The sequence below is a fragment of the Lithobates pipiens genome, unplaced genomic scaffold, assembly GCF_037356315.1.
Source record: "Lithobates pipiens isolate NorthernLeopardFrog02 unplaced genomic scaffold, aLitPip1_a1.2 Scaffold_19, whole genome shotgun sequence".
Taxonomy (NCBI): Eukaryota; Metazoa; Chordata; class Amphibia; order Anura; family Ranidae; genus Lithobates; species Lithobates pipiens.
Window position 1 is genome coordinate 57,908,293 of NW_027507764.1, and position 23,898 is coordinate 57,932,190.

General features: G+C 42.0%; 1 protein-coding gene across 2 annotated transcripts in view; it reads left to right on the plus strand.

Moving 5' to 3' along the window:
* The window catches only part of LOC143995990 (carboxypeptidase inhibitor SmCI-like), a 90,828-nt gene extending 87,804 nt beyond the window's left edge, over window positions 1–3,024 (plus strand). For both annotated transcript variants that reach the window (XM_077490780.1, XM_077490781.1), the window contains one exon: window positions 2,816–3,024. In XM_077490780.1, coding sequence (XP_077346906.1) covers window positions 2,816–2,829 — 14 coding nt within the window. In that variant the 3' untranslated portion in view covers window positions 2,830–3,024. The remainder of the gene's footprint in view (window positions 1–2,815) is intronic.
* The last annotated feature ends 20,874 nt before the right edge of the window (window positions 3,025–23,898 follow it).

The following is a 23,898-nucleotide window of genomic DNA, read 5'->3' on the forward strand; positions in this document are numbered from 1 at the left end:
GAAGCTCTGGGGAACCTAGGATGGAAAAGGACCTGGGGGTCCTAGTAGATGATAGGCTCAGCAATGGCGTGCAATGCCAAGCTGCTGCTAACAAAGCAAACAGAATATTGGCATGCATTAAAAAGGGGATTAACTCCAGGGATAAAAACGATAATTCTCCTGCTCTACAAGAATCTGGTCCGGCCGCACCTAGAGTATGCTGTCCAGTTCTGGGCACCAGTCCTCAGGAAGGATGTACTGGAAATGGAGCGAGTACAAAGAAGGGCAACCAAGATAATAAAGGGTCTGGAGGATATTAGTTATCAGGAAAGGTTGCAAGCACTGAACGTATTCTCTCTGGAGAAGAGACGCTTGAGAGGGGATATGATTTCAAATTACAAATACCGTACTGGTGACCCCACAATAGAGATAAAACTTTTTTGCAGAAGGGCGTTTAAGAAGACACGTGGCCACTCATTAAAATTAGAAGAAAAGAGGTTTAACCTTAAACTACGTAGAGGGTTCTTCTAAGAGTGGCAAGAATATGGAATTCCCTTCCACAAGCGGTGGTTTCAGCAGGGAGCATCTATAGTTTCAAAAAAAGATTAGATAAACACCTTAACGACCACAACACACAATGTAATACTGACATATAACCACACACATAGGTTGGACTTGATGGAATTGTCTTTTTTCAACCTCACCTACTAAGTAACTATGTAACTTATCAGGATTTGTTTTTTAACACTATGATTGCTTAACACAGGGATGATCACTGTTGTAAGCAATCATTTTTATTAATGGCATCCATTCATAGCCATTATGCACTACAGGGATAGTTATGATTGGCCATGGCTATCACATGGTACAGTGCACTGTGATTGGCCATGTCTGTGACCGATCACAGATTTCACAATAGTACACAATGAATGGCTATGAATGAACATCATTCATTGTGTATATACTATGATTGGTCACAGCAATAACATAATACCGGGGCCAGCCAGGTACACTGATCTGTCATCCATGTGGTGGACATAGTGGGTGACAGATCAAGCTGCAGTGTGGTTGCTAGAGCGCAAAGGAGTGCGACTGGAAGGATGTCATATGAAGTCATCAGGGAACCAGGGAGCTCCTGACCCTGCCATGATATTACTATAGATTAAGCAAATAAAAATGTAACGGCCAATTTATTTATATATATATATATATTTTTTTTTTTTTTTTTTTTTGTTATGTTATGTTAATGGAAACATATAACTGATATATAATAGGGTTTATCCGAATTTAGTTGCAAAAGTGTGTAAATTAAACCTGAAAACGGTGAACCTGTACTTTGCCCATGCAGAGAAAAACATTTTGGTCACTTGCAATCTGCTTCAGTTTAGGGTGAAGAAAACCAGAGTTAGCTTAGATTAATTACATTAACCCTTAATTACTTTTTAAAATTGTGTTTTTTTACTCTATAACATGCCAGCAGTGGGCTTGATTATTAATTTGCATCACCAACTTACTAACAGACATATCTGTATGGATGTCACACCACTTCCTCAAACTCAACTTGTCCAAAACCAAACTTATAATATTTCCTCCCCCACATGCCTCTTCCCCTGACTTCTCTGTCAAGAGCAATGGCACAACCATCCACCCATCCCCACATGTCAGGGTGCTAGGTGTTCTCCTGGACTCTGAACTCTCCTTTCAGGCCCACATCCAATCACTTTCCAAAGCTTGCCGCCTCAACCTCCACAACATCTCTAAACTACGTCCCTTTCTAACCAATGAAACCACAAAGCTCCTGATTCACTCCTTGGTTATCTCTCGCCTTGACTACTGCAACTCCCTCTTCATTGGCTTACCTTTAAATAGGCTATCTCCCCTTCAGTCCATCATGTATGCTGCTGCCAGACTCTTCCACCTTACAAACCGCACAGTGTCTGCTACCCCTCTCTGCCAATCCCTCCACTGGCTGCCACTCGCCCAACAAATTAAATTCAAAATAATAACAAATTACAAAGCCATCCACAACTCTACCCCCAGCTACATCACTAGCCTAGTCTCAAAATACTAACCTAATCGCCCTCTTCGTTCCTCCCAAGACCTCCTGCTCTCTAGCTCCCTCATCCCCCTCCTCCCATATCCACCTCCAGGACTTCTCCTGAGCCTCGCCCATCCTCTGGAATTCGCTATCCCAATTTGTCAGACTGTCTCCAAATGTATCCACTTTTAGATGATCCCTGAAAACTTTCCTCTTCAGAGAAGCCTATCCTGCCTCCATCTAACAACTGCACCATTTTCTCCATTAGCTCATCCCCCACAGCTATTACATAGTTACATAGCTAGTAAGGTTGAATAAAGACACCAGTCCACCCAGTTCAACCTAAGTGAGTGTCTACAATTGTCTCTATCCCTGTACATTGCACACTCACATCGGTCCCTACCCTCAAGGAGCCCACAATCCAAGGTCCCCACTCATATACTAGGGCCAATTTTGGACAGAAGCCAATTAACCTACCTGCATGCCCAAACAGGCACAGGGAGAACATGCAAATTCCAGGCAGGTAGTGTCGTGGTTGGGATTTGAAGTAGCGACCCTTTTTACTGCTAGAGGAGAGTGCTAATCACTACACCACTGTGCCGCCCCATTACCCTTTTGTATAACTTGACCCCTCCCTCCTAGATTATAAACTCTAACGAGCAGGGCTCTCTGATTCCCCCTATATTGAATTATATTGAATTGTATTGTAATGTCTGCCCTAATGTTGTCGGCGCTATATAAATCCTGTATAATAATAATAATAATAATTTATAAATTCCTGTTTTTCTTTTCTGACAGCCAAACGAACTTAATCGATGTGGGATTACTTTTGGATGTTATCTTTGGACGATGAGCATATGTTTTCTTAAGTGGACAATGTTGGACATTGCATTATATTGGAATGTATTACGTTCCTTCCAAAATATTGTAAGAGGTTGTATCTTGTTTGTGCTTTCCTGACCATTTGTCATCCATGGTTCAGTCATTAAATAAACATATTAACTCAGTCTAATTTGTTTGTCAATTATAATTTAAAGCAGGGGTGTGCAACCTTTTGAGCTTCCTGGGCCACATTAGAAGAAAAGGAATTGTCTTGGACCACACATAAAATACACTAACAACAATGCACACTGGATGTTATAAAAATGGCAGTAGTGTTAGCTGTAGAAAGCTGTAGCTGTAGAACGAGTTTTGCAGCATTTTTGTAGTAGTGTTTTTTAGCATTTATTTTGCGTCTTTTAGCTGTTGTGTGTGTGTGTGTGTGTTTTTTTTTTTTTTTAGCAAAACTATACTCTTACAAGAGTTTATGGCTCAAAACTGCTGATAAACGCTGAATAGCCGCATTTTTCATATTTTTTTCAGCGATTTTAAGATATTGACAGAGTTAGAGCGTTTTTCCAGCTGAAAAACTCCTTTTAAAACCCATTAAGTTCTTGTTTTTTTTTTTTTTTTTTCCAGGCAGAAATCATCCCTGCCAAAAACACTGATAACAGCCTATGCCTCACGCTTTGCACCATGAGTTGCGGCGAACGCCAATGCGCAACGGCCGTTTTCGTATTCACAAAGCATTTGCGCCTGTAACACAGCGCAATTCCCCATTTACTATGAACATGCCGGTGCACGGGAGGCAGTGATCGGTACGCCGCTATAGACCTGGCGCACGCATTCTTCAACTCAGACTTAAAAGATGGTGGAAGTGCCAATAATATTATGGGGCGATGTGAGAAAGTATAGTTATAACTGTTCAAGTAACAAATATGGGCAAAATAAAATGGTAAAGTAACTTTCTGTGAACAAGCCTGCTGCGCCTACAAATACACTTGGAACTGCGCGAGGTCAAGTTATGCACTGCGCATGCGCAAGCGGCATTTGCACACGTTCAAGTGTTTTGGTTCACTGCGCCGGCAAAATCTTAGTAAATGTCAAGTCATGTAGATGCTTTTGCATAAGTTGAACAGGCGCACCTCTCAACTTGACTTTTTTTTGCACTGGGTAACTTCTATGTTTTTTTTTTTTTTTTTAAAGGCTATTTGCACACAGGTCATGTTAACATTAAGAAAAAATAAAAATTAACCTTTCAGGTCTGGCATAGATTTTAAGGGGAACCCCGCACCAAAAAAAAAATAGCGTAGGCCGCAGGAAAAGAGGGGGGGGGGGAGAGAGCACCCCCCCTCCTGAACCGTACCAGGCCACATGCCCTCAACATATGGAGGGTGCTTTGGGGTCCCCCCCAAAGCCCCTTGTCCCCAAGTTGATGACAAGGGCCTCATCCCCACAACCCTGGCTGGTGGTTGTGGGGGTCTGCGGGCAGGAGGGGTTATCGGAATCTGGAAGCCCCCTTTAACAAGGGGACCCCCAGATCCCGGCCTCCCCCCGTGTGAAATGGTAACATTTCACCAAAAAAGTGACAAAAGTGTTAAAAATGATGAGACTTCATCTTCTTTCTTCTGGTCTTCTTCCTCCTTCTTTCCTTCATCCTTCGGTTTCTTACTCCATCTTCTTCTTCCTCCATCTTCTTCTTCCTCCGATCCTCTTCTTCTTGCTCTGGTGTTCTCGTCCGGCATCTTCCTCCACGGCGTCTCTTCTTTCTCGCTTCCTTCTCGGGCCGCTCCGCACAATGGGAGGCTCCCGCTGTGTGACGCTTCTCTTCTTATATAACGGAACCGTGCGTCAGAGGGGGTGGTGTCACCGGGTGGCCCCACCCTCCGTTATATAAAAACTGTCAGAAGAAGAGAAGCATCACACAGCAGAAGCCTCCCATTGCGCGGATTGGCCTGGGAAGGAAGAGAGGAAGAAGAGACGCGGTCGTGGAAGATGCCGGACGAGAACACCGGAGCAAGAAGATGAGAATCGGAGGAAGAAGAAGGAGGAAGAAACCGAAGGATGAAGGAAGGAAGAAGACCAGAAGAAAGAAGATGTAAGAAGAAGACTTTAATAAAGGACTTGTCAAAAACTGTCTCTTGTCATTTTTAACACTTTTGCCACTTTTTTGGTGAAATGGTAGGCCCTTACCATTTCACACAGGGAGGAGGCCGGGATCTGGTGGTCCCCTTGTTAAAGGGGGCTTCCAGATTCCGATAAGCCCCCCGCCCGCAGACCCCCACAACCACTGGCCAGGGTCGTGAGGATGAGGCCCTTGTCCTCATCAACATGGGGACAAGGTGCTTTGTCCCCATGTTGAGGGCATGTGGCTTGGTACAGTTCATGGGGGCGCTCTCTCATCCCCCCTCTTTTCCTGCTCCAATAAGGGTCTGGTATGGATTTTGAGGGAGACCCCCATGCCATTTTTTTTGGCACGGGGTTCCCCTTAAAATCCATGCCAGACCTGAAGGGCCTGGTATGCTCTTGGAGGGAAACCCATGCGTTTTTATTTTTAATTAAAGTCGCCTGCCCTGGGGGCGACTTAAAGTCATGTTGTAAGTTGCCCTAAGTCACGCTGTGATTCACACTCAAGTCGTGTCCAAGTTCATACGCTCACTTAATAATTTATCTGGATCACAAATTAAGGTATGAACCGGCACAGCGCATTCATCTTAGTAAATCAGTCCCTATGTGTGCATGGACACATAGGATAGCGTGCTGGGGAGTAGACATGTGCAATTAGTTTTGTTTACGATGTTTTGTTTTTGGATGAAATTTGACAAATTTGTTAATTCAAAATATTCAAATTAACAAAATCCCATTTAACCCATTTAACAAGTTTTTCTGAAAATGGAAATTCTGAAATTCTAAGTTCGAAAATTTGAAGATTCAGACATGCTGAAATTCAGAAATATGAAAAGTCAAAAAAATTTAAAAATTCTGAAATTCGAAGAGTTGAAAATCCAAAAGTTGAGAAGTCTGAAATTTGGAAATTCAAAAATTCGAAAATATGAAAATTTGAAAATACGAAAATAAGAACAAAAATCGAAAAATTCAAAAGAATGAAAATCCCAGAATGAAGATAAAAAAAAATCTAAAACTCAAATTAAAAAATCTGAAATAATAACTGACTAATAATAACTATTACTAACTATTAAATTATAGGTATTGGAATTTCCTTTCAAATTTAGTGAACATAATGAATACAAATTTTTCCAAAGTAAGAATTATCAAAAATAACAAATGTTGCATCTAAATGAATGGAACGTAACATATTATTAATAATAATAATAATAATAAATAATAATAATAAAAATGTGTTATTATTATTATTAATTCCTTACCTTCCATTCGTTTGGATGCAGCATTCGTTATTTCAGATAATTTGTAACTTCAGATAAACTCGTATTCGTTACATTCACTAACAGCCAAATTTGAAAGGAAATTCCAATACCTATAATTTAATAGTTAGTTATGTTTTTAGATTTTTTCATTTTCTAATTTTTGTTCTTATTTTCAAATTTTGGTTCTTTTGAATTTTCGGATTTTCATTTTTATTTTCGTATTTTTGAATTTTCAAGTTTCAGATTTTCGGTTTTCCAGATTTTCAAATTTCCAAATAGATTTTTCAAATTTCTGAATTTCTGAATTTCCAAATTTTTTAAAACCACAAAATTCAGTCATAACAAATTACCCATTAACAAAAATGAATAAAACAAAAACGAACACATTTTTCAGCAGTGCGCATGTCCACTGGGGAGCTTACTAGCTGAAGCCAAAAACAGCAGCTGTAAAAACATCCTGTGTGCATGAGCCTAATTAGAGCTGCTTCAGATCACAAGGTAATGAACAATGATATAAATAATGCACCTATCTGAGTAATAAAATCTCCTTTAAAAAAAAAAAATATAGAAGTAAAAGCGGCCAACATAAAACTATAGTGAGATATTTGACATTGTTTTTGATAAACGCATCAATATCTTCGATGGATGTAGTAGCCATTCTCAATGAATTCTCAAGGCGTTCATCAGATATTTTGGTTCTAATTTTGCCCTTCATGTGCTTCATCCTTGAAAATAAATGCTCACAAACAGGGATGAGCTTTTATGTTCGAGTCAAACTCATGTTCGACTCGAACATTGGCTGTTCCCCAGTTCGCCGAACAGCAAACAATTTTGGGCGTTTGTAAGCCGCGGAATACCCTTTAAAAGTCTATGGGAGAAATCAAATTTTAAAGGCATGGTATAAAAAGTGTTTGGGGACCTGGGTTCTGCCCCAAGGGAAACGTATCAATGCAAAAAAAAGTTTTAAAAACAGCAGTTTTTTCGGGAGCAGTGATTTTAATAATGCTTAAAGTGAAATCCGGGGTTGTGGGGACCCGCGACAGAGCGCAATCGCGGGGGAAAGACAGGGGAACACTCGGGCATGACAAGGGACCGGATTAAACCGCCCGAACCACGCCGCCTCATGGACTACTACAGCTCCGCGGCTATGCAGTCTGATAAAAATGGCGCCGCCCCCAGGAACTGAAACCCACACGCTGCCGCTCAGGCAGCTGAGGCAGGCTATAGCACAGGCGCTCCTCAATCCACCGGAGACACGGCTGCCACCCTTCCCAGAGAGGACACTGTACCTCCCCCAGAGCATTTCTCGCACATACAGTCGGCAGACAGAGGTAAGATTTTGGCATCCTCCCCTGCTCCCTCACCATGTAAAGAGCCCCTGGCTAAAAAAACAATTATGGGCTAATACAGCAGAAGGAGATATCAGTGCAGGTATTAATAAAACCATAGCAACCATGCCAGTGTCAGATAACACTGTTACAGAAGTTATGCTCAAAACCATGCCCTTCCAAGGGACCTACACAGAGAGCTGCAACTGTCCATCTCCCAAATACACAATAGAGTGGATTGGATAGAAGAAAGGGCTGATATGCTGGAGGAAGCAAGGCACATAATGAGCTCCTGGATGCTCACGATCACCATGAAACAGAAATTCAATGCATTAAAGTAAAGTTGGCGGATTTAGAGGATCGCTCTAGATGCAACAATATTAAAGAGGGATTCCACCCGCAAAAATGTATTAAAAGCCAGAAGCTATAAATACTACAGCTGCTGACTTTTAATAAATGGACACTCACCTGTCCCAGCATCCAGCGATGTCGGCAGCCGAGGCCTATCGATCGCTCGGCTCTCGGTTGCTGCCACCACCATTCTCGGTGAGGAAATCAGGAAGTGAAGCATTGCGGCTTCACTTCCCGGTTCCCTACTGCGCAATGCGTGAGTCGCACAGCGCAATGGGAATGGTCCGCGCTGTCTCTGGGACCCGTGTGTGTCCCAGCAGATAGCGAGTGTGACACGAAGAGGCATAGACTCCTGTGGGAGTCTATGCCCAAAAGTGGGAGCAAATACCTGTTTTAGACAGGTATCTGCACCCCCTCCCCCCTGAAAGGTGCCAACTGTGGCACTGGAGGGGGGGGGGGTTCCACTTTAGGGTGGAACTCTGCTTTAAGTTTAGAGGCATACCAGTAACGATCAAAACAAATGAGCTCAATATCTACAGCAACTCTTCTCAAAATTGCTCCCATGCTTAAACGCACGAGACCTCACTATTGATCGAGCTAAACCCGCCCACCTACCCGCTGAGGTGCTAAGAGATGTTCTGATGCGGATACACTTCTATCATGTAAAATAACAAATCCTCCTTGCCGCCAAAAATACTAAACCGCTACCAACACATTACTCTAAGATACTAATGTTTACTGATCGATCCCCAGCAACAATGGAGATGCGCAGAGTCTTCACTCCAGTCACATCAATACCCCAAGAGCATAAAATCATATACAGATGGGGGTTTCCGGCTAAATTACTGGTTACCTGCAAACAACAACTGGTTCCCATCCTGAACCCTAAAGATGGGTACAAAAAACTAACCAACTGGGGGTTACTTCCTCTCCAGACCAACAACTCGGGACAAGGGAGATCCCGACCAACCCACACCGACCACCGTCCTCCTATGCCTGATAAGGACTGAGGCTTAACGCTATCATCACCACGTGTCCCAGAGTAACTAGGATCCAGAGTGGGTGACGTTACTTCCTTGTTCCACACCCTCAGGTTACAGTGTTCTAAGCACGCTATTGTGTTTAGAATTGTTGCTAACACTGATTAGAAATACTTTATATTACCTAAATAGACGAGTAACATTGGTTTCTATTCATTATATAAGTGTCAAATTGAATATTGTCCCATCATTTTATAACTGATCTTCTATCTTTATTGTACCTGACTGTTAATTAATTCAAGTGTACTGTCATTCCTCCTGCCCATACCTACAGGGTAGATTGAAGAAACATGTCCATATCCCTCACAACAATCAATGCTAAAGGCTTAAACTCCCCATTCAAACAAAATCTATTATAAAAAGGAGCACTGATCCAACATGCGGATATACTATGTGTACAAGAAACACATTTCTCTAAAATTAAGCTTCCCTCCTGTTCACACAAGCGATTCCCACCTTGCTTCTTTGCCAACGCACCCCAAAACAAAAGGCCTTATGATCGCGATAAGTTCATCTGTCTCATTTACACTTCATCATTGTGAAGCAGGTGAGGAGGGCAGGTATCTGATTTTATCAGCATCAATTGAAAATCACCATCTCCCGATAGTTAATCTATATGCACCAAATGCAGGCCAAAAACACTTTTACACAAAACTTCTTTCCAAAATAGTACCTTACAGATCAAACCCGATAATTATGTGTGGAGATTTCAATGACATAATTGATGCAAATCCCGACACATCCAACCCCACGAAACGCAGACCTCCTGCTCTAATTAAAAAAGAAGACCTATACGACCTATGGAGGTGCTTGCACAGTGAGGAATGGGACTACACTTATTATTCTCACTCCCAAAGTTCTTACTCCCAGATTGACATGTTTTTTACTGTCAGATACCTGCTACAATCAATTACAGAAGCACAAATAGGCACGATCACATGGTCTGATCACACGCCAGTCACGATCAAACTTTTTACCAACAGGCATTCCCCAAGACATACCGTATGGCGACTAAACTCCTCCCTACTTACTAATCCCTTATTTGAAGGGCAGGTTCGATCCGAGATTGAGAACTACTTCCACTACAACTCCCACTCAATTGAAGACCACTCCATGATTTGGAACATGCATAAGGCTTCTCCATGCGGTCTGTTTATAAAAATAGGTGCTCAGATAAAAAAATTGCATTCACACACCACAGAGACCCTACTAAAGAAGATACACATCCTTGAACAATTAAACAAACAATCCCAGAGTACCACGACCACCACAGAGTTAAAAAACGTAAGACACCAACTTAGTGAGCATTTACATAAGAAATTTGACTATTACATTAAGCGACTCAAACTTCGGTTTTACACCTCCGCCAACAAGTCAGGAGCCTTCTTAGTTAAACAATCAAAACATCAGCTCGCCAAAAAGAAGATCCAATTTCTCACAAACCCCCTGGGCAAACGCCTGAAAAATCCTCTAGACATAGCAAACGAATTTAGCTCATTTTACGCCAATCTATACAACCTAAAAGACTCTCACCCTTCAATCACACCCAACATAGAAAGTATCAAAGCCTTTCTCGCTTCAATACACCTACCAAAAATAACTCCCGACCAATTGGAATACCTGTCAAATCCCTTCACTGTAGAAGAAATAACTAAAGTCATAAAACAGCTCCTATTACACAAAGGACCAGACCGATTGCCCAATGAATATTATAAACACTTCTCTGATCTCCTCACCCCACATCTCTGCAACACCTTTAACCACTTTGCTAATTCAGGCAATATCCCTAAAGAATCATTAGAAGCCCTAGTGGTTACTTTACCCGAACCTGGTAAATCTCCTTATAGTTCCACCAATTATCGACCAATTTCACTCCTAAATTCGGATACTAAGATTTACTCAAAAATTTTGGCACAACATTTATTCTCGATAATTCCCCAAATAATCCACCAAGATCAAGTAGGCTTCGTACCAGGGCGACAAGCGTCAGATGGCACCCGACGACTCGTAGACCTCATGCAGTGGGTGGAGCACACTCAAACGCCTTCTCTGCTTCTCTCCCTGGATGCAGAGAAGGCATTCGACAGGGTCCACTGAACGTACATGGGGGAGGTGCTTCGTAAATTCGGCTTCGCTGACTCTTTTTTAACAGCCCTATTGGGCCTATACTCCTTACCCACTGCACAAATCTGGACATCGGGAATAGTTTCAGATCCATTCATAATCACTAACGGCACCAGACAAGGGTGCCCACTCTCCCCCTTGATTTTTGCTATAATCATGGAACCGTTAGCACAATCCATCCGCTTGGCAACATCAATAACGGGAATCAAAATTGGAGATACAGAACACAAAATTGGACTATACGCCGATGATGTCATCATTATTTTGACAAATCCCAAATCCTCTCTCCCGGCCGTCCAAAACATACTTGACAAATTTAGCTCGATCTCCCTATACAGAATTAATCATAGCAAATTGACCATGCTAAATATGGGCATCGACCCACAAACCAAACAAAAAATAACAGAGACAACCCCTTTCACATGATCCACCAACTCCTCTCTCCCATATCTTGGAATCCGCCTAACCTACCCAAGCCAAAACCTAAACAAAACCTAACAAAAGTAAATTATGACGACCTTTTGCGCCTTTCAAAAGAGAAGCTTTTGCGCCTATCAAAAGAACTGAGCAGTTTCTCTGTCTCCTGGGCCGGTAGAATTGCTCAGTCCAAAATGTTCCTACTCCCGCTCATACTTTTATGTATTCCTCTACCCTTTCTTACAGCTCAAATAAGAAAATTACAATGTATAATCTATACATTTATATGGCAACACAAAAGACCAAGCATGCATATTATAGAGCAGTACTCTTGGATCAATTAAGAGAGTGGTGGTTACCTAATTCCCAAAAATCCTGGAAAAAGATTGAATCTACAGCCCTCAAATCCAACACAAAGAACTTACTTGCGGGCATGCTACTCAACTATAAATCAGATCACCAATTTTTAGGCTCAGTAACGGCAGCAATACGAGTATGGTCAGCCGTCATTCAAATCAACAAAGGAATACCTCTCTCAATCCGGTCTAAATTACCACTGAGGCCTATGGAGCTTCTGTCGCCTGACCTTAACATTGAACATTGGTTTTGCAATGGAATAACCAACATGGGTCTATTATACTCCTCTTCGGGCCTACACACATTCTCATATCTACAGGAAACATATGGAACAGCCAAACAATCCTTTTTCCTATATTTTAGGATTAGATCTACTCTATCTAAAATACAATGGACACAAGAGGATTCTATCCCAAATGCATTACTGAAATTCTATGACACTCCTAAACCAATACTCAAGGGTATCTCATTTACACACAGTCTGCTCACCACACCCTCAGATGACTCATTCACAGTGTCACTTTGAAGTCAAAGACAGCAATACACAGTGTTCCAGCGCAACACTCTGCACGTTTGCACTTTTTGCACATTTGGACTAAGGATCTCTAAAGTCCAAAACCGCACTGTTTTTTTTGTCTAGCGAGATGATTTAAATTATTATTTTATTAATATTTTTTTCTGTTGTTTTTTAGTTTTATTTGCTTTATATCTCTCTATATTAGTCACCATATGAATGACTCACGTATGCGTCATATATTTTGCACAGTGATATAATCACCTATAGTTGCACCCTCAATGTGACTTTTTATATCACTTAATAATTGTTCCATTTATTTTTGCACAGGTGTCTTAACTATTATAGTTTTTTATATATTCATTTATTTATGTAATTTGTTTTGCACTTTACCTATTGCGATATATATTAGGTAGCCAATTTACATTATTTTGCTAATATTGCACTAAATATTTCAAATAGGAGCGCAACACCACCCCCCCCCCCCCTTTTTCAGATATCTACCCTTATATCCTCCACATGTCCTGCAGCTCCCCCCATGATATCTTTAGACCTCCTGCTGGGTTTATCGACCCCCATGTGGCGCAAAAAAACAAAAATGCTGGCAACTCATATCCTGATAGCTGCCCATCTAGCACTAGCAAGAAGGTGGAAGTCTGTAAGCTCATCCACAATAATGGATACTCTCTGCATACTTAATGAACATTTCAAAATGGAATACGCATTTGCTAAAACCGAACTGACCACCAAAGCCTTTCTCAAAAATTGGGTTTCATGGATTGCTGATCAGAGAAGTGTACCCCTGGACTGAGTTGAACCAAACAAACTACCCCCTCCTCCATTTTCCCAGTTCTCCACACCCCCAGTCAGGTCTTCTTAACAACTACAAGATCCAGTAACAGTCATCAATACCCCCAATTGAAATCCTCGAGCCCAGCCAGGCCAACCCATAATGAAAGGATAAATCATTACCCAATCTATTCAGCTCAGAGACACTTATGTTGACACCTAATGCTATGCCAAATACCAATGTTAATTGCGGTTACGTTTAGGTTTATAATTTTGTTGTTCTTGTATTCTTTTTTTTTTTTTTTTTACTTTTTTTTTCTACTTTTTTATACTCCTGCTCGGTGCCCACTTCCAGCCCACAGTTAGCACCCAAAGGGGTGGGTGGGGAATGGACACTCTGACGCTAATATCTATTGTTCTAACTAAAAACCTATTATCATTCTTTGTAAATCAGACCTAAATAAGGTCCCAACTGTTTGTATAAAATCTACTATGAACATTCAGTTGTATGTTTTCCTCGAAACTCAATAAACTATAAGTTTAAAAAAAAAAAAGTGTAATATTCCTTTAAATTTTGTACCTGGGGGGTGTCTATTATATGCCTGTAAAAGGGAGCACGTTTCCCGTGTTTAGAATAGTCTGACAGCAAAGTGACTTAAAACTACTCACGACTACAATGAATTGTTGGTCCGCAATATACATAAAAGTTCATTGATAAAAAAGGCACGAGGATTTCCCCACTGGGGAACCCCGAACCAAAATAAAAATAATGGCATGAGGTCCCCCCAAAAATCCATACCAGACCCTTATCCAAGCACGCAACCTGGCAGGCCACAGGAAAAGAGGGGGGGACGAGAGAGCACCCCCCTCCTGAACCGTACCAGGCCACATGCCCTCAACATTGGGAGGGTGCTTTGAGGTAGCCCCTCAAAGCACCTTGTCCCCACGTTGATAGTGAGAAGGGCCTCATCCCCACAACCCTTATTGTTTCATGTTAAGCATTATTAAAATCACTACTCCTGAAAAAAACTGCAGTTTTTAAAACTTCTTTTGCATTGATACATGTCCCCTGGGGCAGGGCCCAGGTCCCCACACACTTTTTAGGACAATGCCATGCATATAAGCTTTTAAAATGAGCACTTTTGATTATTCATGTTTGTGTCCCATAGACTTTAACGATGTTCGCATGTTCATACAATTTTTTTGCCTGTTCTGGTGCGAACCGAACGGGGTGGGTGTTCGGCTCATCCCTACTCACAAATATAGGTGCTGACAAAAACTGATGACATGAATAAAGCGTGATTGTGAAGAGTGGGATATCTCTATAGGCAATGTTTAAAAATGTCTACAGGTTACCAGTTTAGAGATGTAGATGAGATCTAGTGCTAGAATTATTGCTCTCGCTCTAACAATTGTGGCAATACCTCACAAGTGTGGTTTTAACACCGTGTAGATATGTGGGCGCGACTTGTGTATGCGTTTGCTTCTGTGTGCGAGCTCGGAAGGATGGGGCGTTTTAAAAATGTTCTAGTTTTTTTCTTATTTACTTTACTTCATATTTTTTTTTTTTGGATTTCTTTTATTCCTAGTGCAAGGAATGTAAATATTTCTTGTAATAGAAATACGCAGGGCAAGGCCTCTTTAATGTGAGATCTGGGGTCAAAAAGACCTTAGATCTCACATATACACTTATACACAATAAAAATAATTAAGAAAATTGTCCCTTTAAGGCTGGAGGGCGGAAGTAACGCTTGATGTCGCTCCGGTTCTCCAAGTGCATAGAGTCGAGTGGGGGCCATCTTGCCCTCACTCGACTTCCTGCCCATCAATCCTGGGGGTTGGATAATTTACGCCACTAACCTCAGCTCCGGTATGCTCCACATTGTGGAGCTGTTATCTCCCGGCCCACTTCCCACAGCTCAGCTGTCTGGGCCTTTTTTAGCACATGTGCAGCTGATCGTACTGTTGCAATTTGCAAACTTTGTCTCAAGCACATCAAGCATGGAAAAAACACCAGCCATTTGGGTACCACATGCTTGCCAAGGCATTTAACCTCCCACCACTCAAATCACACGCAAATCTGTTTCTCCTCCTTACTCACCTCAGTCTGGCCCCGCTATATCTCATGACCTCTCAGCAGCCTCCACTGATGGGGATTATGGTATAGCGCAGAGTGTCCCAGGTCCTTGCAGCACATCTGTCAGCAGCACACCACCAGCTGTAGACTATAGCCAACAAATTTCTCTGCCCCATCTGCTGCAGCGAAAAAAAAAAATACAGTCATTGCCACCCACATGCAAGCTTGTCAAAGCTGCTGGCTTTGGACGATATATTTTGTTCTCAGCACACTGGGTAACTCTACTTGCAACTCGGAAGGATGCAGGACAGGGCTCAGTGCTGCAGCTTGTTGCGTCCCCACGTCTCCATACAGCTGCTGATGATGCCAGATTTGTCAGCTCTACCCCCTCCTCCTCCTCCTCCATGCCCTCCTCTGCTGAATTATCCTATGAACCTCAAATACCCCCTAAGCATTCAAAGGGTCAGGCTAAAAGGTGCCATGCAGTGCTTCAGCTGGTGTGTCTAGGAGACAAAAACCACACCGGAGCATCTTGCAGCTATTCAGGGACAGGGCCAGAGGTGGTTCACACCACACCAGCTGGAGCCAGGAATGGTGATGTGTGATAATGGCAGAGAAGTGAGAGGAGGAAGAGGATTCTGGCAGTTTCTGAGGCATTAAAGAAGAGTTGGACATACGTCAAACAGTAAGAGATGGTTTTCCATCCACAGAATCCTTGGGAGTAGTATGTGGCTGGGGAGGCAGTTCTGTATACTATAATCCTCAGTGACCCTGAGGAGTCTGCATCTCATGCCTCCACAAATTTGCAGTGCATGAGCTCCCTCATGCTCCAAAGCCTGCGAAAGGACCCAAGAATACGTGGCGTAAAGGAAAAGAATCACCATTATAAGGGGAAAGTTTTAGAACTCGTCCCGTCCCCACAGAGAGTGCAGAAGATGAAATCTCTTGAGGACACCTTAAAGAGGACTTTATTGAATGTTTTTCCTGACTCTGGTAGGTTACAGTGTTGTGGAAACTTATTTTTGAGGCTTCTGTTGATCAAGAGAGGAGTGGTGGAGTAGGTGGCCACCTAAGTGATGCATTTCCCAATTATTTTAGTCCTCACCGCCCAGGGCTGTCAGCTTCCATATCTCATCAGCAGCGTCTGCATCACATGGTGGACGATTATCTAGGGGCAAAAACAGAGATGGAGAGCTTTCCAGTCAACGATCCACTGGCTTACTGGGTCATGAGAATAGACCACTGGCCAGAACTTGCCCAGTATGCTATTGAGTTGCTGGGCTGCCCTGCATCCAACGTGCTTTCTGAACAGGCATTCAGTGCTGCTGGAGGTTTTGTTACTGATCATAGAACGCGTCTGTGCACAGACTCCGTGGATCGTCTGACTTTAATCAAAATTGATCAGTCCAGGATTACCAGCAGCTATGAAGCCCCTGATGCCGATGTAGCTGATTAAGTGTTTTTGGGATGTGGAATCTCTGCAGGACTTCTAGGCTACCTAGTGTTGAGGGTGTTGATTTCATCTGGAAGAATGTTTTTGGTGTAGGTTTCATGGGCACAATTGATACCCAAAGAACTATTTTTCTGCAACTGTTTGACAGGTACATATCATTGCAATTTTTGACAGCAAGGCCAATTCTTGATTTTATAAAGAGTACCTCTATAGGATTACAGCGTGAAGGTGCCACGGACACCCAAAGAACAATCTTCCGCACCTCTTTGACACGTGCATATCATTAAAATTTTTGACAGCTAGGCCAATTCTTGCTTTCATTAAGAGTACCTTTAAAGGGTTACGTTGTCAAGGCACCACCGACACCCAAAGAACTATTTTTCCATTACAGAAGAAGAAATCTAAAGTCTGTGGTACAGACACCATAATTTATCCAAAAAATCTCTAATCTTGTTCCCAGTGCACTACATTGTGGCCTCATCATACAGACTGCTTACAAAATAAAGAAAGCTTGTAGGGAAAATTTCATTTTTTGGGCTTTATAAATGCAATTATTGCTGCAGCAGCTTTTATACACAGTACAGATGTGCCACTTTACATGTGGACTAAGGGGACCTCCCCAGGCACTATATTGAAAGGAATTATAAATTTTTATACTTTCACTGTATGCATCAATAAATAAATCACTGCTAATTTAAAAATTTATTTTTTTTCAAACTTTTTTTTACTGATACATGTCCCCCAGGGCAGTACCCGGGCCCCCCATAACCATTGTATACCCAATTACTGTATTGGACTCCTCTCTTCTCATGCCCGTTGGCTGTGGCCTATACCTGCTGGAGTAAGTATACCCCTGGATCATCCAGTGATGGGGTGAGAATCGGTACAGTATATGGAACTGATGGTGCTTGACTTTACTGTTCAACGAGACAAGTATGTACAAAGAATAGGGGTACATTAACTTCCTCTGGAAGTGGGGGTTTACACTGACGTGACGGATGCCTGAAGTTTGCTAGTGGTGCCTGTGGAATGAGTTTGTTGCCCCTATGTTCTCTTGGTCCTGCCTACATGCACTTTGCCCATGCAGGGGAAAGCATGAATTCACTAGAATTCAATTTCAGTTTAAGTTGAAGCAAACCATAATTAGGTGCAGTATAATAACTCCACACTAAGGTCAATATGTAACATTGCACTCCACTACCAGGATAGCAAAGCATGGACCAAATTGGCATGAAATTGGATGAGTTGAGATGCATGGATAACCAACAGGTCCAAATTAAAATTCCACTGTTCTTAATTAGGCAACAGTCCCTGTGATACTGACAAGCACACACGGTAAGAGATCTCATTTCAACATGTAGTGATACCCCCGAAGGAACCACAGGAATGGCCTCAGCCCCTCTGGCACACCTGGCAATGTAATTAGTAGAATATTACAGTAATGACACCCTGACTCAAGTATTAATGTTTTCTTCAATTTACTTTAGTAGCAAGAAACACAAAATGGTATTGGTCAGCCAGGTCCTGGACAAACAACCAGGATTTGGTTGAAATAATTTTTATAGTGCTCTAACAAATTTATAAGATATGCAACAGACAGCATAAATACAGTCAGTGACAGATAATCCGTAAATACCTTATTTAAAACTATTGAATACTTATAGATATTATCGATACTAAGGGGGAACCCCAGGCCAAACTATTAACAGTTAACTCTAATGAGATATCTGACTTAAGCCCCGTACACACGAGAGAACTTATGTCCGACAGACTTCCGAAGGAGTTCTGCCGGAGTTCTGCCGGAGTTTCGACAGAGTTCTGACGGACTTTTCGACTGAGCGGACTTGGCCACACACAATCACACTAAACTCCGACGGATTCGAACGTGATGACGTACGACTGGACTCGAATAAGGAAGTTCATAGCCAGTAGCCAATAGCTGCCCTAGCGTCGGTTTTAGTCCGTCGGAATAGCATACACACGAGCGGATTTTTCGGAGGGACCGGGTCCGGCGGAGTTCCGTCGGAAAAATTTGAAGCATGTTCCATATTCTAAAGTCCGTCAGACTTTGGCGAATCAAAAGTCCGTTGCAGCCCACACACGATCGAATAGTCTGACGGAATCATTCCGTCGGACTTTGGATGTTCAAAAGTCCGCTCGTGTGTACGCGGCATTAAAGGTAATGGTTTATGGGCACTTATAGCAGCAATGTCCCCGTTGCAGATCTGATGTTCTTCATCGGCTTGTTGAAGCGTGTTAACCGTAATCTGATTAGGTGTAGTGGGAGCAGTAAATATCTTGTAATGAAGAAGGCTAAAGATGTCTAAGCACAGTGTTCAAATAAATGCAGTAACGTATTCCTGGAGTAAAAATGTCTGTGCAAAGTGTCTCAATGTAACTGTGACAAAGAATGGGTAAAGGTTGAGCGATTTGCCCTCTTACTAACGACCAGATCGCTCCGTTGTCTTCTGGACAGGAACTCGTGTAGCGACACTCATGCAGCGAATCCACTGTCTCGATCTCCCTACGTGAAGCTTGACTCACACCGACTGGCAGGTGACTGGAGTGCTGCTGGATGGATGTCAGATGAACAGCAAACAGAGCCAGGCTCCTCTCATCTGAGTTGGAATGTGGTACACTGCGCGGCAGGCTGCAATCCCCCTCTTACAGCGATGGGATGGTGTCCACATGAGGGGTTCCAGGAAGCAAAGATGCCTGAGCCTAGTCCACCCTATACTTTTATAGTCTCTCCCACAATTCTCTTAGCACTCTGCAGTTCAGCCTGGGATATGCAGTCCTGTCACCTTAAAAAGTCAGTCAGCATGCTTTTGTGCTAGGACTTCCTATCCCACAGTTCTCTTCTGCTTCTCCCTGATGATTGTCTCTCTGCCTCTGCCAATAGGGAGGCAGAAGAAAGAGCAGCGTGGGTGGATTTCCTGTGTGTGAGTATCACTCTGCACACAGTGAAACAAGAGGCTGAGAGGAGAAAGCCCGCGCAAGGGCTGATAGACGCATCCATGCCTGTGTCAGTCTCTGCCTGGCGGTCACCAGCGGGGATAACAGGGGGTGGCAGGCAAGACCCCCGCTACACATATGTTACAATTTATTCACATGTGCTGGTCAGTAGGACTTAACCCTTGGGGGGTTCAGTGGATATGCAGTTGGCTAAAGCAGTGGTTCTCAACCTCAGTCCTCAAGTACCCCCAACAGGCCATGTTTGCAGGTTTACCTTTATCTTGCACAGAAAGAACATAAAGAGAATATGGGACTTTCAAGGTGCAAGCATATGCAAAACAATAATATATAAAAATAAAATATATACAATTTTTATTAAACGAATTACATCAATAAAAACAGTACAATCAGTATACTCATAGCCAAGGATGAATGCAAGACATCCTATAAATGGCAGTGGTCTACTGTAATCACGTTCAAGTTTTCTACATGTTTCGCCATATAGCTTCCTCAGGAAAGAACGTGAAGATTCTTTAAGTATCAAGACCTATACTTTAACAACTTTAATTGTGCAATGAAAATAAAGAGAAAAATACCTATTAGTACATCAAATATCAAAAATTTAATTTATTACATCTTAAGTATATCTATGACTGCATTGATAAGGAAGGCAAGAGATATTCCCTAAAACACAGTCCTTATCAACGCAGTCATAGATATACTTAAGATATTTTTGATATTTTATGTACTAATGGGTATTTTTCTCTTTGTTTTCATTTCACAATTAAAGCTGTAATGTCCCATACATATGGTCGGACATTTGACATCCGACATTCAGACGGATTTTGACCGAAACGTACTGTTGCATACACACGGTCGCACAAACTTGTCGGAAAATCTGATCGTTCTGAACGAGGTGATGTCAAACAGATACGTCGGGACTATAAATGGGCCAGTAGCCAATAGCTTTCGTCTCTTAGTTTATTCTGAGCATGTGTGGCACTTTGTCTGTCGGAATTGTCTACACACGATCGGAATTTATGCAATCGTATTTTGTTGTCGGAAAATTTTAGATCCTGCTCTCAAACTTTGTGTGTCAGAAAATCAGACAAAAAAAAGTCCAATGGAGCCCACACATGGTCGGATTTTCCAACAACATGATCCAATCACAAATTTTCCATCAGAAATCCGACCGCGTGTATGGGGCATTAAAGTATAGGTCTTGATACTTAAAGAATCTTCACGTTCTTTCCTGATGAATCTATACGGTGAAACATGTAGAAAACTTGAATTACAGTGATTACAGTAGACCACTGTCATTTATAGGATGTCTTGCATTCATCCTTGGCTATGAGTATATTGATTGTATTGTTTTTATTGATGTAATTTGTTCAATAAAAATCAGGTGGGGGCAAACACTTTTTTCACAGCACTGTTTGGAATCTACATTGCCTTGTTAAAACTGATTTGTAAAGTACAGTCCTAACTCTTGTATTTTAGAGTTTGCATATTGGAGGAATAGGCTCCCTTCTGGCATACCTGCCCTAAATATGTATTTCTATATATGATCCAATATGGATACTCTCAAATGTAAGCATTAGGACTGCTCTTTACAGAGGAGCCTTGACGAGGCAGTGAAGCTTCCACATAAAATGCTGTGGAAAAAGTATTTATGCCCCCTTTCAGATTTTTTAATTTTTTTGCATAATTGTCAAACTTAAATGATTCAGATCATCAAACACATTTTAAAATTACACAAAGATAACCCGAGTAAATACAAAATGCAGTTTTTAAATGATGGTTTCATTTATTAAGGCAAAAAAGCTATCCAAACCTACCTGGCTTTATGTGAAAAAGTAAATGTCCCCTTGGCGACAACAACTGGAATCAAGCGTTTGCGATAACTGGCAATGAGTCTTTCACATTGCTGTGGAGCAATTTTGGCCCATTCTTCTTTGCAGAATTGTTTTAATTCAGCCACATTGGAGGGTTTTCCAGCATGAACTGCCTGTGTAAGGTCATGATACAGCATCTCAATTGGATTTAAGTCCAGACTTTGACTAGGCCATTCCAAAACTTACATTTTGCTTTCTTTGAACCATTTGGAGGTGGACTTGCTGTTGTGTTTTGGATCATTGTCCTGCTGCATAATCTAAGTGCACTTGAGCTTGAGGTCACGAACTGATGGACGGACATTCTCCTTTAGGATTTTCTGGTAGAGCTCAGAATTCATGGTTCCATCAATTATGGTAAGTCGTCCAGGTCCTGAAGCAGGCCCTGACCGTCACGCTACCACCACCATGACTGTTCTTGTTATGAAATGCTGTAATCGTTGTATGCCAGATGTAATGGGACACACCTTCCAAAAAGTAAAATGTTTGGCTAATCAGTCTACAGACTATTTGCCTAAAAGTCTTGGGGATAATCGAGATGTTTTTTGGTAAATGTGGGGTGAGCTATTGTGTTCTTTTTTGGTCAGCAGTGGCTTTGGCCTTGGAACTCTCCCATGGATGCCGTTTTTGCCCAGTCTCTTTCTTATTGTTGAAACATGAACACTGATCTTACCTGAGGCAAGTGAGGCCTGCAGTTCTTTATATGCTGTTCTGGGTGCTTTTGTGACCTCCTGGATAAGTCGTCGTCATGCTCTTGGAGTAATTTTTGTAGGCCGGACACTACTGGGAAGGTTCCCCACTGTTCCAAGTTATCTCCATTTGTTGATATTGGCTCTCCTCGTGCAGTTTCAAAGCCTTAGAAATTGATTCAAACCCCTTTCTAGACCAATACATGTACATTACTAATCTGTTTCTAATCTGTTCTTGATTTTTTTTTTATATCGTGGCATGATGTGTGGCTTTTTGTGATCTGTTAGCATGCATCACTTTGTCAAACAGCTTCTATTCATGTGATTTCTTGATTCAACAGGTCTGGCAGTAATCAGGCCTGGTTGTGGCAAGTGAAATTTAACTCAGCTTTCAAAAAAATTGTGGTTAATAACAGTTGAATTATGATTCAGCATTGAAAGGGGCAATTACTACTTCACATAGGGCCAGACAGGTTGGAACAGCTTTTTTCCCTTAATAAATGAAATAATAATTTAAAAAATGCATCTTGGATTTACTCGGGTTATCTTTGTGTAATATTAAAATGTGTTTGATGATCTGAATCATTCAAGTGTGAGACATGTGCAAAAAAAAAAAGAATCAGGAAGGAGGAAAATACTTTTTCACAGCAAATGTGTGCAACTAAACCCTCAGTTTTAAAATGCGACACCTGGGAAGGACAACGCATTGAGTGCACATATCAAAAGGGTGGCAAAAAGATCTTCCTCCCCCCGCCTCTCCTGCTGCGGTTGCCGGGAAGTGTGTATTCGTTTCACTATGGAAAAGCACTAAGTGATGTTCCATTCATATTACACAACCACACAGCCCTAATGCTCCTTGGGATGAGTGAGTGACTTGTATAGCGACCCCATTTGTGGGGACTTTGGTGGGACAAATGGGGGGGGGCTTGGTGGCGTTAGCACCCCTTTTTGGTTCTGTCATCCAGGCAAGAGCAGTGACTCCTTCTTTTAACATCTACACGGCCACACTATTCTTTGATCAGTTTGGTAAATACTATTAAATTGATGAATCTCCTGTAAAATACCCCTGAAGAATCCCCACAAAATGATGTTGCGACCACCATGTTTCACAGTGGGGATGGTGTGTCCAGGGTAATGAGCAGTGTTAGTTTTCCACCACACATAGCATTTTGCTTTTAAGCCAAAACAAAAAGTTACATTTTGGTCTCATCTGAGAAGAGCCCCTTCTTCCACATGTTTGCTGTGTCCTCCACAAGGCTTCTCGCAAACTGTAAATGGGACTTCTTACGACTTTCTTTCAACAATGGCTTTCTTCTTGCCACTCTTCCATAAAGGTCAGATTTGTGGAGTGCACAACTAATAGTTGTCCTGTGGACAGATTCTCCCACCTGATCTGTGGATCTCTGCAGCTCCTCCCGAGCTACCATGGGCCTCTTGGCTGCTTCTCTGATTAATGCTCTCCTTGCCTGGCCTGTCAGTTTAGGTGGACGGACATGTTTGCAGTTGTGCCATACGCTTTCCATTTTGATGATGAGTGAACAGAGCTCTGTGAGATTTTCAAAGCTTGGGTTATTTATTTATAACCTAACCCTGCTTTAAACTTCACCACAACTTTAACCCTGACCTGTCTGATGAGTTCCTTGGTCTTCATGATGCTGTTTGTTCACTAAGGTTCTCTAAACAAAAACTC